Source organism: Spermophilus citellus (genome assembly GCF_964194105.1).
Source record: "Spermophilus citellus genome assembly, chromosome: 2".
NCBI classification, from domain to species: Eukaryota; Metazoa; Chordata; class Mammalia; order Rodentia; family Sciuridae; genus Spermophilus; species Spermophilus citellus.
Window position 1 is genome coordinate 248,768,778 of NC_138183.1, and position 18,473 is coordinate 248,787,250.

An 18,473-nucleotide genomic window follows, 5' to 3' on the forward strand; every position below is an offset into this window, starting at 1 on the left:
GCCACAATCCCAGCCCTTCTTATTATTTTTAAATTGGTCTATTATGATTACGCACACAGTGGGACTCACTGCTGCATATTCACACATGCGCACAGCATCATTTGGTCTGTTTCATCCCCCACACCTTCCCTTTCCTCCCTTCTCCCCTCCCCTGTTCCCTCCCACTACTGAGTGCTCTGTTTCATGTTCACGAGGTCCCTGTCTTTTCCTGTTTTCTCCCTAGCTTCCACATGAGTAAACACAGGACCCTTGACTTTCTGAGACTGGCTTATCTCCTGTAGCCTGTTGTTCTCAGCCTCAGCAACTTAGTGAGGCCCTAAGCCACTGGATTTGGCCTCTATGCTACTGCTGCCTCTTTTTCTGCTGTGACTACCATATTTTTTTGTATTTCAAAGCAGAAGTAAAAGGACATCCTTGCCTTATTCCCAGTATTAAAGGGAAGACATTCAGCCTTTTTTCATTACGTATGATGCTAATGGCACATTTTATGTGGGTGCTCTCTACCTCCATTCTTGTTTTTTGGATAGTTTTTGTCCGTTTGTTTGGGGGATTTTTAGTTTTGATTTTTGTTTTTTTGTTTTTGTTTTTGACTTTTGGTTTTTTGTACTGCAAATTGAACCCAGGGGCACTTAACCACTAAGCCCCATCCCCAGATCTTTATTATATTTTATTTAGAGACAGGGTCTCACTGAGTCGCTTAGGGCTTCACTAAATTGCCAAAGCTGGCTTTGAACTTGCAATCCTCCTGCCTCAGCCTCCAGAGCCACTGGGATTACAGGTGTGCACCACTGAGCCCTGCTGGATAGTTTTTTGTTTTTTGTTTTTTAACCTTGAGTCCAGGTGTTGAACTTTGACAAATGCTTTTTCTTCACTAATTGATATGATTAAGTGGGTTTTTTTTTTCTTCTTTAGCCTGCTGTGTAGATTACATTGTCTCATTTTTAATATTGAATTAAGCTTGCATCTCTGAATTAAGACTCATTATATCATGATATAAAATTGTGTGTATGTGTGTGCTGGGGATTGAAATCAGGGATGCTTTAACACTGTGTTACATCCCAGTTCTTTTTATTTTTTACTTTGAGACAGGGTCTCACTAAGTTGCTTAGGGTCTTGACAACTTGTTGAGGCTGCCCTTGAATTTGTGATCCTCCTGCCTCAGTCTCCCAAGTTGCTGGTGTTAGACCAGGACGCAAGAAAAGACCACTGACTCCAATTAAAATCAAATTAAAGCAAGCTTATTATTTCGACCGGCCAGGCTGCCTCTCCCTCCCAAAACAGCGGGAACAAGACAGCGGCGAGGCTTCTTTGTGGCCCAGTTTTATAGCCCAAAAAGTTACACAAAGGGGGGTTACAGATAACAACACTCTGAGGAGCATAACACAAGTTTACATTTTTGCTGGCCCTGGCATCAGAATTTATGGAGATCTTAGAGACTCAGAGAGGGTCGTTATCCCGCCAGGGAAGGCCAGAATTTATGAGGCGTCACTAAGGTTTAGGAAAGGGTTGTTATCTGGTCAGGGAAAACCGGACATGGGTGAGTTCAGGGCACGAGCAGGCATTCCAAGTAGGTTCAGAATTTGCAGTAATTTATAGTAAAGCCGAAATTATCTTTTCATGGTTTTGTGGCGAGATGCCCAATTTTAAGAAAAGATCAGGTTGGGTCTAACACTGGGATTACAGGCATGTGCCACCATGCCCAGCTTCTTTTTGTATGTTTATATTGTTGATTTTCATTTGAAAATAATGTGTTAAGGATTTTCGAATAATATTTACGAGTGATGTTGGTGTATAGTTTTGTCTCTTTATGTTGTAAACGTCTGATTTCGTTACCAGGGTAATGTTGGCTTCATAAGATAAAGGAAGGGTATCTCCTTCTCGTCTACTTTCTGGAAGTGATTATGGCGGAAAGTGTTGATCCTCCTTTTAAATTGGTTTCTTCTTCTCTCTCTTTGCTGTTCTACAAAATCCCCTATCCCAGCCTCTCAGGGGCAGAAAAGTTTCAGAGAGCATGGCATCACTTATTTGGATCCAAGGAGAATCAGACCATTAACACAGAAAAAAAAAATACCTGTTTTTTTGTTTGTTTGTTTGTTTGTTTTTACTTCAAAAAGAAGTGTTCTTAAAAGGTGAGTTTAGTCCCTCTGTGGCAGCAGTCAGTTTAGTCCCTCTGTGGCAGCAGTCAGTTTCTTCCCTGGGCCTCAGTTTCCCCAACTGTGTGGTAAAGGCGGGGTTGGCCCTTCCCCTGGTGAGCACCCACCCACGGCGGTGCTCCCTGGAGGTCTGACCTGGCATGGACAGGTGCCATGCAGGAAGGCAGGCCTCTCACTTGCCCTCTTCCTCCAAAATTTGCATCAGATGTTCTGACTCACTCACTGTTAGGACTGGACAAATGAATCATTCACCTTTTCAGAGACTCTTACCACCCCCGGGAAGGTTCTCACACCACCCTCCCGGGGCTGGCAAGTTTCTTGTTTATATTATCGTGCTGGTCCCTTGGTTCGGGGGCATTTCTCTTCTTCCTTTTTAAAATGATTACCTCTTTCCCTCCAACTTGCGATGATCCTGACATCTTAACAAGAACTGGGGTGTCCGGGCAGGGCAGGCAGTGAGCTGTGGCCCCTCGAGAGAGTCAGGCCCGTGAGGTGCAAATCAGGTCTCTCTGGTTACGGGGCCCTCGAGCTCACTCAGAGGCCTTGCTACTCGAGGTTTCTGGGGGGGTTCACACTGGCCGAATCTGAAACTGTGTTGGCCCGTTCCCGCCCTCTGTCCCCTGACCCTCTCATCTTTCTGAACACCTGCTTCCCTCTCCTCCCGTTTCCTTCTGCTGATGATGCTGGGGTTTGCCGGTCCACACGGGCTTCGGCCTTGGGCTGAATCACACCTCTGCTTTCCAGGTCTCCAGCTTGCAGGCAGGAGGTAAGATCATGGGACTTCTCGGCCTCCATAATGGTGCGAGCCAATTCTTCATGATGAATTTCCTCTCTCTTTCCATGCACACACGCATATGCACACACACACACACACACACGCACGCACACACTGACAATTCATCATGTCACTCTATAATATGTACAAAGTCTGTGTGTCCTCTCTGCCTGCACCATGTTGCCTGTTTCTCTGGAGGACTTTGGCTAATACAGTCGCGTCTGGCAGCCAAGCTGTTCAAGGGAATGCGGGGCATGCTTTGACCCGGAGAACCCCACCTTCACTCCACCTGCTTTGATTTTTCCTGTGGATGTACCCACGGTTAGTCACTGTCCAACTCTTCCAGCCAGATATTTTTCGGGGTTCAGCTTCTGAATGACTTTGGAAAGTGCACCTGGCTTTACCCTGTTGCCCTTCTCCCACCTCTACCCTGTCCCCTCATGGTTGTGGATTATCTATTGCAGCCCTTGTGAAGTACCTCATCCATGTCCCTCATCAGCTTTGGGCTTGGTACTGGGACATTCGGACAATGACCAGTCAATGACCACGTCTAGGTGGGAGTTTCAGATGAAATGGCGTGGCTGCACTCCGCTTCTTCCCCGTGTGCCCTTTGCTACGTTGTGTCCCAGGATGTGTCTCAGGCCATTCCTTTAACCTGCCTGGAGCCCAGAGGACAAACACAGGTGGTACACACCTGAACTTGACCTCTGCTCAAAGCCCAAACCTAGAGAGCCCAGAAGAATCGCAACTGACACTTGCCCTCGTGCTACGTGGGTCAGAAGTGAATCTCTTTGTTTGAAGTCCTGGAGGTTTCAGGTTTGCCTGTGACCACAGCAAAAGCTGACTCAATAATCAGGGTGACAGTTGGGAGACACTGCGCTGACTTCACAGCAGCCCCTCCCCTGGTTGGGGATGGCAAGGTGAGAGGGGATTTTGGCTACTTAGGGGACAATATTTCTCTTCCTGTTTCCGTGTTGCCGGGCCAACTGATCGCACACTGTTAGTTCCCAGGCTGTGGCTGTTTCTCGATGCCTGGTCAGTAAACAGTTGGCTCTGAGCAGAGCAGAAAGAACTGGAACTGAAATTCTCAGAGTTCACGCAAATGCATGTGCAGGTGGTCAACAGGTGTCGGACGGCTGGCCTTGGCTTCAGAATGGCTATGGTAAGTGGCTCTACAGTGAGGCGACTGCCCCCTGGAAAGACAGTCCAGTTTTCTGGTCTCAATGATGAGTACTAGCTTTGAACACACACACACACACACACACACACACACACACACACACACATATCTATTATGTAATATGATAATTATATGTGTTTAATATAATAATTATATATAAAATATATATGTTATATATATATTTTTCACACAAGGGATTGAACCCAGGGGCACTCGACCGGTGAGCTACATACCCAATACTTTGTATTTTTTACTATTTTGAGGTAGGGTCTTGCTAAGTTACCAAGGCTGGCCTCAAACTCGAGATCCTCCTGCCTCAGCCTCCTGAGTCACTGGGATTACCGGGGTGCACCACCACGTGCAGCTGTACTAGTTTTGATTTTGAAGTCTGGGATAACAATTCTGCTATTACATAAAAGTGAATTTTCCATGAGAGACAATGAGTTCTTTTCCTGTGGACATCTCCTTTCTGTGTCCACGGGACTTGATGCCGGGTCTTGGGCTGGGAGTGTGAGGGGAGATGGGTCCCTGCTCTGGAAGGCGCGTATCTGGCTTGGGGCCCCAGGCTCACACTCAGGCCACATTCAGCCCCGATTCTGGGCTCTAGCTGGTGAGCTAATCCTTACCTCGCCTCCAGCTGCTGGGAGGAGGGTTTGGAGCCTTCCAAGTCGCGGACATCATCCCCTCTGTCCCTCCTCTTCCCTTCACGGTCCTTTCCCCCCAGGTCAAGATGCTTCTTGCCTCACCCCTGGGCTCCGTGAAGTATGGAGTCCCAGCAACCTCAGTTCTCTGTGTCAGGGAAGTTCTAGGCAGGCCTTCATTCAGCTCCGTGGGGTTCAGCTGAGCTCGTAGTTATTGGGAATGGACAGATCCTGGAAGGCTCCTGTCTTATCCAGAATAAGGGAGGTTCTGGAAGGGCGTTGCTCTGACCCGTGGCCACACCCTGCCCTCTTTCCTCATCCAGGCAGAGGCCCACACTGGAATCCCAGCTCCACATCCTGTCCACAATGCCCTGGCCATGTCCTTGAACATTTGAAGATGGAATGAAAAACCCGTCCTTCTTCCCAGATGGAGGCTCTCTGGCCTTGCTGTGGCCTGAGTGACGTGGCCACTTAGGCTGAGAAGCCGGAGGAGCTGCACAGGGGCCTGGCCCTGCTGATCCTCCACCTTCTCCTGTGCTTATTTCCTTTGCCCCATTCCAGGCCTGGCCTTTGGCTGGATCCTGGTGTTGACGGGAAGGAGGGGTGACACACAGGACCTGCTCCTGAGCTCAGAGGGCAGAGGGCGCTCACACAGGTAGAGGGAACTGTGGCCCAGCCTGGTCCTTGCAGGGAGAGGGGAGGTTCCACGGCCTGGTGCTCAGAGAGACAGGCTGGGCGGGTTGTGGGAGTGAGACCCAGAGCTGCTCAGCAGCAGAGGCCAGAGCGGATGCTGTGATGAAGGGGAGGACAAGTCACTCAGTGGTCCTGGGGTTGGGCAGAGCCAAGGGAAGGTGAGGATGGTGAGGAAGTGCCCATCAGGAAGGCCTGCAGGCTGCCTGCAGTGGGCATCAGGTACCCTGACGTGAGAGGAAGTTCATGACCAGCCGTGCCCACCGGCAGGCCCCTGTGGTTCTTGGGACTGGATGTGTAATGACGGGGACAGGAGATGGGGAGGCCAGTCAGAAGGCTGGGGTGAGAGGTCACAGAAGCTGGAATAGGAGATGAGCGTGGAAATGAATCAGGAGAGACTTGTGGAGTCTGCATTGGATGGAACTTGTGACTTTATATTGGCTTGAAAAAGAGGGCAAAGTTGACCCCTCATCTCTGAATGGATGGAAGAGGGTTTGTCATCCACTGACGACAGGCTCCAAGTGGGAGAAAAGCTGAAATTTTCTCAAATTTTGAAGCTGCCGTGCCCAAGGTGGTGGGGGTGGGCGGAGAGAGGGAGGAGGAAGTGAGGAAGGCAGAGGTGAGTCAGGACCACGGGGAAGCAGACAGAGAAGGTAGAGAAGAGCACAGTCTTCCCCGCTGATGATCTTGGGCAAGGCCCTCTCTGTTCCTCAGTTTTCTCATCTGTTCAATGGGATTCTTTGCCCTCCTGGGTAGAGGGAACTGTGGCCCAACCTGGTCCTTGCAGGGAGAGGGGAGGTTGTGGGATCACAGTTATCCTAGGCTGAGAGGTCTTCTCCTTGCCTGGAGACCACCCCTCAGTGCTGGGAGTCAGATGGCCCCATAAGACCCCACTGTAAGGCTCCAAACCCATGAGGCTGTTGGTACTTTCATCTCACAGGTGGGCATCTGAGGGATAGGTGTCAGGTTGGAGGGAGGATGAGGTGCCTGATGTTGTCATGGAGGAGCACAGGACAGGAGGACGGATGAGGGCCTGAGAGTCCACCTGCAAAGGACAGAGAGCTTGAGCCTCACCTTTGCAGTATTCCTCCCTCATCAGCAAGGGTGCTGGTAGGTTTAACAGTACGTCAGCACTCTTAGGAGCACGGGTACAACGCACCTGTGTGTGCACATCTGCGTCCTCAGTGCACACACACTTGACACCACCCACCCAGACAAGCCTCCCTCTCCCATTCCACAAGGTCATGTTCCAGGCTTCCACACTGAAGGTCCCCCATGGAGGGGAGGGAGACCTACAAAGTGGCAGTGGGGCTGTGGATCCCGAGGGACACAGCAGCTCTTTCCTCCACACGTTCTCACCAGGTGACGAACATGAGCCAGGAGGAGCCCCCTGGCTGAGCTTCTGCTCCCCAGTGAAAGGTTCCCCAGGTGCCTGGAAGCCAGTCTAACTTTCTCTGGTTTTTCTCTTTCAGCCCAAACCTGGAGATTTGATTGAGATTTTTCGGTTTGGCTATCAGCACTGGGTCGTCTATGTTGGAAATGGTTATGTGGTCCATCTGACTACCCCAAGTAAGTGCAGTTGAAAATGCAATTTCCAGAATTCCTGCAAATAACACAATGAGAACCACTGAAAGACAGATGAGCAAGGGAAATGAGAGTGGGGACACCCATTCCAGGGGAATGATAGGCGAGATTGTGCATGTCTATGTCCCGTGGGGTAGGAGCAGTGGATTCCCTTGGTCCTGCCAGAACAGGGAAAGGGGCTGTTGGCTCCTTCAGTGAAATGGGTTTTCTAAGTATAGGATTATGTCATCTTCAAACAGTGATAATTTGATTTTTTTCTTTCCTATTTTTCTCCCTTTTATTTCCTTTTCTTGCCTAATTGCTGTGGCAATTAGTACTAGTACCATGTTGAGTAGAAGTGGTAAGAGCAGACATCCGTGATTTGTTCCAGATTTTAAAGGAAACATTTTCAGTTTTACCCCATTTATTACGATGCTGGGCTTTGGTTTTGTCTATCTTATTCCTTTATGATTCAGGGTAAGGCTCTTCAATTCCTACTCACCCCAGTGTTTTTATCATGAATGGGTGCTGAATTTTGTCAAAGGTTCTCTATCTATAAAGATGGCTCTGTGATTTTTGTCCTTAATTCTATTTGTGTCATGAATTAATTTGTTCATTTGCATATGTTCAAACATCTTTGCATCTCTGGATGACTCCAACTTGATTATGGTATACAATCTTCATGCGTTTTGGAATGTGGTTTGCTAATATTTTATCAAAGATTTTTGGATCTAAATCTTTTAGGGATATTGGCCTATAGTTTTCTTCCTTTGATGTGTCCTTATCTGGTTTTGGCATTGGGGTGATAATGGTTACACAGAATGACTTTGGAAGTGTTCCACCCCTTTCTATGTCATGAGATAATTTGAGAAGTATTAACATTTGTTCTTCTTTAAAGGTCTGCTATTCAGCTGATAATCCATCTGATCCTAGACTTTTCTATGATGGAAGACTTTTTATTACTACTTCTATCTAACTCATTTCTTGTTATTATTTTTTTAATTTGTTATTTTGAGTTATATATAACAGTAGAATGTATTTTGACATATCATATATACATGGAGTATAACTTTCCCATTATTGTGGTTATACATGATGTCGAGTCACACCGGTCATGTATTCATGTATGAACATAGGAAAGTTATGTCCAATTCATTCTACTGTCTTTCCCATTCCCACCCTCTCCCTCTTTTCCACTCCCCCCATCCAATCCTGTGAACCTCCGATCCTCCCTCCCTCCTTCCTTCCTCCTCTTGTGAGTCATCATCCACATATTAAAGAGATCATTTGACCTTTGATTTTGAGGGATTGGCTTATTTTACTTAGCAAGATAATCTCCAGTTCCATTTATTTACTGGCCAAATGCCATAATTTCATTCTTCTTTATGGCAAAGTAATATTCCATTGTATATGCATACCACATTTTCTTTATCCATACATCTGTTGAAGGGCACCTAGGTTGGTTCCATAGCTTAGCTATTGTTTCATTGCTTGTTATTGGGTCTGTTTAAGTTTTCTTCTTGATTCAATTTTGACAGGTCATACTTGTTTAAAAGAAACAAGAGGTAATTCTAATTACCTCACCTCTGAATGTGACCTCACATTTTTCTCTAGAAGCTTTTCAAATTGTATCCTTTTTCTGTATGTTAAGCATTTTAATTATTATAATGTGTCATGGAGAGGTTCTTTTTGATTCTGTCTATTTGCAGTTCTGAATGATTCCTACATCTACATGTCTATCTTATTCCTAAGGTTTAGAAACATTTCTGCTATTATTTATTTCACTGAAAAGTGTCTTAATGCCATTAGCCTCTATCTCCAGGACCTCTTTAGTTTCAATGACTCATAAATTTGGTCTTTTAATGTTGCCGAGTTCTCCTAATCAGGCTGTTGGTTGTTATTTATTGTCTTGTCCCCAATACTGCCTGAATGGCCCAGCTGAGAGCCTGTCTTCTGTGTGGTCTACTCTATTAGAAACTTTCACCTGGATGTTTTGTTTGATGCATTGTGTCTTTCATTTCCAAGATTTCTACTTGGCTTTTTTTCAGTATCTCTATTTCTTGACTATACTTCTCATTCATATCCTGCATTGACTTCCTCAACTCATTTAGTTGTTTTTCTGTGTCCTCTTGGGATTCATTGATTCATTTTTATAACCATCCTTTTTAATTCTTTGGTATTTCATCTACTTCAATAACGTTAGAGTCAGTTGCTGGTGAATTATGAACTTTAGGAGATGTCATCGTGTTGGGGTGTTTTTTTTTTTTCAAATTTCCATGTATTCTCATGTCTATCTTCATGTTGGTCTCTTAATGTTGGATTTTGTGCATCTGTGGAGACACACAGTCTTCTCTTGGCAAAGTATTCTGGAATATCAGGGTTGGGTTTTGTGGATTTTTCAACATATTTCCAAATGGGTTTTGTAGTATGGCTTCCCTACTATTCCTCTGGCAATGATTAGTATACTTTGACGTGTGCGTTGTGTCAGAGCCAGAGGGTCCCACTTTCGTGGTAGGTGTCACAAGAGTGGGGTCCTTCTTGTAGATCTAGCAATTGTGTCGTGTACAACAGGGTAGGTGGATGCACCCTCTGGGACTTTTCCTATTCACTTAACAATTCTGTGTATCCTACAGGGACAAAGGGGTGGTGTAGACTGGGGCCCCTTGTAGGTGTGGTGTCCACAGTGTTTGTGCTATTTCTGTTTTTGCTGAAGAATGGACGTCCATGAGTGGGAACAGAGAGCCCCCCCACCAGACATTCCTCCTTGGGGCCTGGCTTGGGGGTTTCCTTATATTAAAGTATCACTGAAACTTGCACGTGGTTATTTTATGTGCATCACCTCTTCGCTGGGTTTTGGGTTTTGTACTGTCCCCCATAGTGTCCCAGCGCCTCACAGAAAAGGCAGAAACAAACAACAGCAAACAGTGAACAATATACAGCATTAAAATAACTGAATAAATACCTAGTGCTTACTATGCCAGCCACAACAGCAATTACCCGGAAACTGAAACAGCAGGGTGAGCCGTTGCCAACAGCAACAACAAGGAGCAGCCATGAACTAGATCTGACGTTAAACAAAGAGCAGGCGTCCACCACCCCATCCACAGAACCAAAAACCACGACAGGAGTGGTGGGGGGAGGGATTAAATAAACCCAATAGTTTTCTGGGTGTGATGGTGCACACCTGTAATCCCTGCAGCTCAGGAGGCTGAGGCAGGAGGATCGTGAGTTCAAAGCCAGCCTCAGCAATTGTGGGACGTAAGCAACTCAGTGAGACCGTCTCTAAATAAAATACAAAATAGAACTGGGGATGTGGCTCGGTGGTCCAGTGCCCCTGAGTTCAATCCCCAGTACACCCACCTCCCCACCAAAAAAAACCCAATAGTTCTAAAGGATGGTAAATACAGGTCATTAAGAGAAAAGAAATACGAGAGGAAGGCAGAAGAAATCTAGAATATTCAAAATGTGAACATGGACAGCAAGAGATGCAGCATGTGATGGTGATAAAGAAGGAGGAGGAGAAGTGAAAAGAAGAAAACAAAATAGAGAGGAAGAGAACAAAAAGAAAAGAATTTGGCTGTTAGAAGAAGATGAAAGCAAAGAAAGGAAAACAATTAAAAAGCAAAACAAAACAAAAAAAAAACCTCCCAAATCTCAAAAAAACAAAGAAAAATTGCAAACAAAAAAAAATGTTAAAAATGAGAAAAAAAGAAACAAGTATATTTGTGTGTGTGTGTCTATCCATGAACCAATCAGCATAAAACACACACACACACACACACACACACACACACACACACACGGAAGAGAAGGAAAAAAAGAATGAAAAATGAAAGAATTGTCTCCACTGGAGTGGTCAAACTGTCAGCAAGGATGGTGTCCCCTGACTACACACAATTGCCCTTCTTTGCATTTCTTGTTGGTATACAGACCCCTTGGAGAGAGAGGAGGGGCTGGGAACTCCTCTTTTTGTGCTTTTTGCTGAGCTGCCTGCTGGAGCGGCCTCCACTGTGGCTGCTGAAACAGCGCTCAGCTTCCCCTCTCACCAGTAGGGGGCAAGATGGAGGGGAAAGGACCGATGATTGGAGTTTAGTCCCGCAGACCAGATCCTCGCACTCGCAGGGTGGGGCTGCTGCAGAGCGCTAGAGGGGAAGTTGCAGTGACTGGGGTTCAGCTCTAACCCAGCTTTTGTGGCTTTGTTGGTGGTCTTTGTTGTGGAGAGATTAGATCAACACCCCACCAGAGCTGGGCAGATGCTGATCGCGGCTGGGGCTTCCGGAGAATTCTCCTAGTGGAGTGGGGAAGAAACCCTCCAAGGTCTGCACACTCCACCACCCATGAATGTGGCCTTCCCAGGCTCTGTCCCTGAGTGCAATCACCCACCTATTCTGTTTCCCGGAGCCTCTTCCTCTGGTCACTCGGAGGAAAAGCAAGTTGCAGTCCTTTGCAGTCCTTTTAGTATCTCTGTGTGAATCCTTCTCCGTGTCTGCCTTAGTCACATTCTGCTAGTACACCCTGGGCCACCCAGCAGGCTCCTGCCAGGTCAGCAGGGATATTTGCTAGCATCTCCCAGGATCCTTAGCAAGTTGCCATGCGGCTGCATGGGAGGGCTCTCCGCCTGCGTTCTCCATTTGCCAGTTGAGAAACAGAGCACGTTTCCAACACCAGTTCGGACTGCTTTTCCGTTCTACAGGTTCTTCTGTGCTGGATGTGTCCCCTGTGTCTCTCTCTCTGTTGTCCCTCTCCTCTGCAGTGACCCAGTTCCGCTGCCACTTCCACAACCAGCTTGGCTCCACTGTACTCTTGTCCTTTGTCAATGCACCTGAATTTCTGGGTCTCTAAGAGGCTCCGCCTGTCTGGGAGTCAATTCCAGTGAATTCCTTCTGTCTCCCAACTTGCTGAGAAGCGGCATTCCCACTGCTTGGATCCCGAGCCCCCGAGCAACTGAAACTGCAGCCTTCCTCTAATCGGCCACCTTGAGTCTTGCTGATGACTTATTTAACTCTTGGAATAGATGCAGCTGGATAGCAAAGCCCATTAAGAGGAGAAATCAGGAGGCAGATGTATGATAGTTGGTGAAAGAAAAAATCAGATGCTGGAATAAGACTGCCCAATGTGGGCTGGGGATGTGGCTCAAGCGGTAGCGCGCTCGCCTGGCATGCGTGTGGCCTGGGTTCGATATTCAGCACCACATACCAACAAAGATGCTGTGTCTGTCAAAAACTAAAAAATAAATACTAAAAGAAAATTCTCTTAAAAAAAAAAAAAAGACTGCCAAATGAAGGGCAGACTGGCTCCTGACCTCAAGGGCAATGCCACCATAATCACGGCCGTTCTTTTTTCACCATATTTGCGTGCGCAGGATATTGTTGTCTCACTCTCAGAACAATATATTGTTGTCATCTTATCAGCTTTTCACAAGAGATCACCTCCCTGAGCAAAGATATAAAAATGCCTGAATTGATGGTAAATGGTAAATCGATTAATCCAGATAACACTTTAGAGGAATGGTAAGACAGCACATGGGAGTAGGGACACAGGCTGCTTCCCAGGCTGTGGATAGCTTTTAAAGAGGATTTTTTTAGAGGGTTCTGAGTGCAAACATCGAAATGGGAGGAGGGGAGGAACATGCCTAATCACTAGCTTATTAGCGGCTATCTCTAAAAACTCAGGGCACACCTTAGGACAGACTTTGGACTCCATCCTGTGAGAGCTCTTCTGTGATCCTAGGTGCCCAGAACTGTACTAGGTCATTGGACAGAAGACACTGGCACCAAGAATTCCCTAAAGTCAGAGCTCAGCCCAGGGGAAGGAACCCGACCTCTAGGGCTTGGAAGAAGCGATTCCACATCCTGATTCTAATACTTTCCTTAGCACAGAAAAATCTGATAATTTTTCTCTGGGTCCAACAGTGCTTGTTAAATGGAGATCATATTTTCCATTGAAAAATCAAAAAGGAGATTCAGTCTAGTCGGGTATGAAAAACCAGCACAGCATCATATCTGGCAAATGGTGACTAGTGAAACCAACTTGCTCTCCTTCTGAACACACAAGCATACAAAGATGACCAAATAAGAAACACTTCATCATCATCACTTGTAATGGTCAAATACCTACATGACCAGCAAGAGGGGATGGACATACAAAGGATGCACTTGCTCATGGTAGAATACCGTGGCCACCACTGACAATCACAACGTCCACTGACCTGAGGAAATTCTCAGGTCTTATTAACAGAAAAACAGCAAAATCTGTGGGTCCTTCACTCACATTGGTGAAATGATAAACCCGAAAGCTCAACAGCAGATTCCTTCTGTCCTTTCTTGTCTTACGCGCATCTCTCTGTGCCTCACCTTCCTCTTCAGCTCCCAATGAGCATGTCTCTGTTTGCAGGTAAGAACCCTACAGGTGGCTCCTCCAGCCCCTTCTCTGTCCAGGGAGGCAAGGCAATGGTGAAACGGGAGCAGCTAGAGGATGTGGCACGGGGCTGTTCCTATCAGATCAACAACTACTTGGATGACATGTACCAACCACTGTCTGCAGAAAAAATCATCAGTTATGCTGAGAAGCTGATTGGCAAGGAGATATGGTACAACGTTCTGGGCTGGAACTGTGAGCACTTTGTCACCCATCTGAGATATGGCAAGTCCCACAGTGAGCAGGTAAGACCCTGTGTGGGTGATCTGTCTCTTTTGGAGGGGGCGGGTGCTGGGGTAGGGCTGAGTGGGCTTTGTAGCCAGAGGGGAGAATCACCATCAGTGATGTAAACATGTTCGAGACCTGTGGGCTGGGAGTCAGGATGACTGTTCTCAAACCCCAGATCTGCTACTAGTCCACAGGGGGTCTTTAGGGAGGTCACCTCCCCCTCTGGGCCTCAGTTTCCCATGTGCAGAGGAAAGGATGGATCAAGGACTTCAGAAGGCCTGGCCAGCTCTGGTGTGGGCTTCCTCACCTCTGAGAGACACTCCAGAAATAGCTCCTAAAGCCCTGTGGACCCTCAGGAGAGTCTGGGAATACCCAGAAGCATGACATTTTTATTGAGCTCCCAAATAGCACTCAGGCAAGGGGTGCTCAAGCCTCATGGATCTACAGCAAGAGCTAGGGAACATTTTAACGTAAGATCTGTGTCCAGCTGCCATTCCTTACCCCTCCACAGCCCTTCAACTTTGTTGCCCTTAGACACATTGCTAAGAAGCGGCAGGCTGCATTCAAACCCCAGCTGTTTCTAACTGGAGTGCTGCCTCTTATTGCCACACTACGGCACCTCCAGGACCCCAGACCTGACTCATGGGGTGGACGGGAGGCCTTCATGGGATGGATATTATGGCAGGAGGAGCAGGTCTGGGAGGTAAACCAAGAGTTTTGTGTGGTGACAGGATGCTTGAAGTGTCCCATGGACATCCAGGTGGAGCTGTGGAGAGGAGTCAGAGGTTAGGACTGAGGTGAGCTGAGGCAGAGGTTTCCCGGCTGCACTTGTGAGCAGTGCACAGTGCACCGCTGGTGTCTGAGGTCTCCTCTGTCTCCCCTCAGCTCCTGCCTTGGTCCTCCCTCTGCAGGGGTGAAGCTCAGGTAGAGCCCAGACTAGAAAACTGGCTCCAGTCTGACCCCAGACCTCTGACCCCAGGAAGCCAGACACAAATGCTCTTGCTGTCTGCCCCAAATCAGGAACAAATGTCCTGATCCAGGAAACTGACTCACCAGGGTTCCATAGGCCCATTATCGGGATGAACCCAGATAGGCCCAACACGAAGAAGTAGCCATAATTCAGGAAATGGAGACCTCAGGACTGAGTGATCTGGGCTGACCAGGGGAAGGGAGAGAAGAAGATGAGGTGGGTCCCCCTCCCAGGGAGACAGGACAGTGAATAGGGCCTCAGGAAGGCAGGACAATGACTGGGACCTCCAGGTCCTTGGGAGGGTAAAGGAGGATGCTACAAGAGCTGCTTGCTTTGCAGGTGGAACTTCTCATAATGGGGACAGAATAGCCCTCTGTTATTCAGGATCCTGGGCGCAGCTGAAGAGGAATTTTTTTTTCTTGAGGAGCAGACACCAAGAAGCAGTGAAAATTTGAAGCAGCCACAGAAATCTTGTGCCAGAAGTGACTGTGGAGACGCCATTCGAGACGGACCTCACCACCCACCAGCTCCTCTGATCTCCTGATCCCCGCTATCTGCATGGCAGCCCTTAGCCCCTCCCCTTTCTCGCTAGCCCTCCCTCATGGCTAAAGGAGAATCAATAAATGTGTTTATCCTTCTGTGCTGTGTGATGTCTGAAAACCAGAAAGGAGGAAAGAAACTGACTGAGCTCCTGTTGGGTGGTTCCAGCAACTTCCAGCTTTGTAACCTTGGGGAAAGCGCTTGACCTTGGAGTTGACTTCCTTCCTCTGTCATATGGGACAATGAGCTGCTTGGGGAGCATCCTACTCAACAGCTGGGTAGTCTGGCTTGAAGGGTTTTAGCAAAGGCGAAGGAGGCACAGTGGCCGGTGCCCATCCTGAAGGAGGGATGGTCAGAGTGGAAGCAAGAGGTCAGAGGTGGGGGTCCCCTCAGCGCTTCCTCTTACCCTCAGGGCAGATGTTGGCACCCACAGGTTGCCCCCTTTATACTTCCCTTTTAGTTTTTCTCTCTGGGCAGGACCAGTCAGGCTCTTTCCTTGAGACTTTTCTAGAAGATAGCATGCTCAGTCCCTGGGCACATTTCCCAAGTGCCTGAAAAATAAAAATAAAAAGGATTGAGGCTAATTGCCCCCTGAAATCTCCTCAGGACACTGTGCTGAATAGGGTGGTTACTGTATTTACCTCTGATCACCAGATATTTTTCTAGTCAGCACACTGAATATTGGGGATGAGTTTTTCTTGTAATATTAAGGACTTGATATCCAGCATAACCAGAGACTAGAAATGACCACTCAGGGATAGTTTTAGTGTTAGTATTGGGACATGTGTTGGCTTAAATTATCAGGGATTTTAGCCCCCCCCCTTCCCTCCTGACCTGTGGGAGAGATTGGGGGAGCACGCCCCGACCAGGACGGGCCAAGAAAGATAAAGGTCGACTGGCCACCATACCCAGCCCTCCCTCGCCAGAGGACAATCAGACCCGCCAGGGAGAACAGTCAAAGCAGGATCTCCTTTATTGAGAAGACACACAGCTAATATGATGTACAGGAGCCAATCAGGGTAAAGGTCAGCAGGGTGGGGAGAGTTCACGTGTACACCCATCCTACAGGTAGTAATGGGAGACGCAAGCTGTCCGTGAGGGCAGAAGGGTTCTGAGCCTATCCTAGAGGTGGTCCGATTCTTCATCACAACCCACTAGCAATGCCTTCTGGCTAATCGCCAGGCACTACCTTAGCCACCTGTGGCCCCAGGACTGGGAAGCGGGTAGCAGCCAGCAAGTTAGGTTTCCTCTTTTCTGATGCAACATGTCCCACGTTACATCATGCCCTACATAAAATATTTTAGAGACCTGTGTCATCGTTATTGCTGTGACAAATACCTGAAGAAAATAATTTAGGTAGGGAAGATTTATTTTGGCTCCTGGTTTCAGATGTCCAGTCCTTGGTCAGTTTACCCCGTTGCATTTGACCTGAAGTGAGGCAGAACATTGTGGTAGAGTAAATCTGTCAGCTGAGGGCCATGAGAAGAGAGAGAGAGATGAGTGCACAGAGAGGGACAAGAAAACCCTAAATAGCCTTCCAGGTTATACCCCCAGTAACCTACTTCCTTCTATTAGATCCCACATTCTACTATTTCTACCACCTTCCAGAAGTCCATTCAACTATCAATGGATTAAAATTCATTGATGAAGTCAAAGGCCTCATGATCCAATCACTTCCCAAAAGTTCCACCTCTAAATATTGATGCGTTGGGAACCAAGCCTTTAACCCATGAATCTTTTGGTGACACTTCATATCCAAATTAGAAGGTTCTTCCCCTGTCCCTGAAAGGCTCATATTCATCTAACAATGCACAATGTATTCATTTCATTTCCAAGTGTCACCGAATACTCAACAGTATATACTCCAGCACTATTCAAAAGTCCAAGTCCAAAGTCTCCTCTGAGACCAAAGGCAAACTCATAACTGTGATCCCCTATAAAATCAAAAAGAAAGTAGTTATGTACTTCCAACATAGAATGGCACTGTTAGACCAGGATGCAAGAAAAGACCACCGACTCCAACTAAAATCAAATTAAAGCAAGCTTATTATTTCAGCTGCCTCTCCCACCCAAAACCTCGGGAACAAGACAGCAGCCGCATCTTTCCTGCAGCCCAGCTTTATAGCCCAGAAAGTTACACAAAGGGGGGGGGGTGTTACAGATAACAGAACTCGGACGAGCATAACACTGATGGTAGTGTACACTTTTGCTGGCCCCAACATCAGAATTTATGAAGGTCATTAGAGCCTCAGAGAGGGTCGGTATCTGGCCAGGGAAGGCCAAGATTTGTGAGGCGTCACTAAAGTTTCAGAGAGGGCTGCTATCTGGTCAGAGAGCCAGGCATGGGTGAGTTCAAGGCAGGGGCAGGCATTCCAAGCAGGTTCAGAATTTGCAGTAATTTATAGTAAAGCCGAAATCATCTTTTCATGGCTTTGTGGCAAGATGGCTCCCAATTTAAAGAAAAGATCAGGTTGGGTCTATCAGCACTCTGTGTAAGAATAGGGCTCTAAAAAGAAGAGATGTTACCAAAGAAAGATTGAAACTCTGTAGGGCAAACATTAAATTCTATAGCTCCATGACCAGCATTGGTAGCACCAAGACAGATGTGAATTCCAAGAGACTTGGCTTCTACTGCAGCCAACATGGCCTCTCTCTTGGACTGACTCTGCCCACTGCCTGCAGATGTTCCACATTTCTGGCATATACAGCTTCCTGTGGTCTCTGTTGCAGCGTCAACCTCACTTCCACAGCTTCACATATCCCCCTTTCCACTGCCAAACCTCCCAAACTTTCCTTTCAAATCTGGCTGGAAGCCTCCATTACCCTATAATTCTTCATGCCTGCAAAATGGGTGCCACACTGAAGGTGCCAACACTTGCCACCAGCAGGAGCAGTAGCTGGGGCCCTTAGACCATGGCTGCAAAAACCTCTGAATTCCTGGATGGCTGATCATGGTGAAATGAATCCCAGGAAGACAACTTCCAAGGTAGCCCTGTGGGAGCAGTGCACCATGAACTCTCTTCCTAAAGCAAAGTCTTTCAAATGAGTTTGTGCTTTTACACCTTTGAGCTGGATGGGTAGGCTCTTCAGGATTCCTGAGATGCCCTCAAGGCATCTTTCCTATTATCTGGGTGCAATAGCGTTAATCTCTTCGATAATCATACCTTCCTTGGCCATGATTTTTTACATGCACTTTTCTGGCCAAACTGCAAATATCTCAAACATTTCCGCTTTTTGCCACCAGGTATACCCATGTCACAGTCTGAAGGCTGTATTGCCTTGAAATTTCCCCTGTACTGCCTTGAAATCAGTCCAT

General features: G+C 47.2%; 2 protein-coding genes across 2 annotated transcripts in view; both read left to right on the top strand.

The window, feature by feature from the left end:
- The window catches only part of LOC308642447 (galectin-12-like), a 170,078-nt gene that overhangs the window by 114,272 nt on the left and 37,333 nt on the right, over window positions 1-18,473 (top strand). The window lies entirely within an intron of this gene.
- LOC308641916 (phospholipase A and acyltransferase 4-like) lies at window positions 4,031-13,834 on the top strand (the record flags this gene model as incomplete). Its single annotated transcript, XM_081280488.1, has 4 exons — window positions 4,031-4,090; window positions 6,912-7,008; window positions 13,396-13,664; window positions 13,823-13,834. The coding sequence occupies 4 exons, from the start codon at window positions 4,031-4,033 to the stop codon at window positions 13,832-13,834; spliced, it is 438 nt and encodes a 145-aa protein (XP_081136614.1).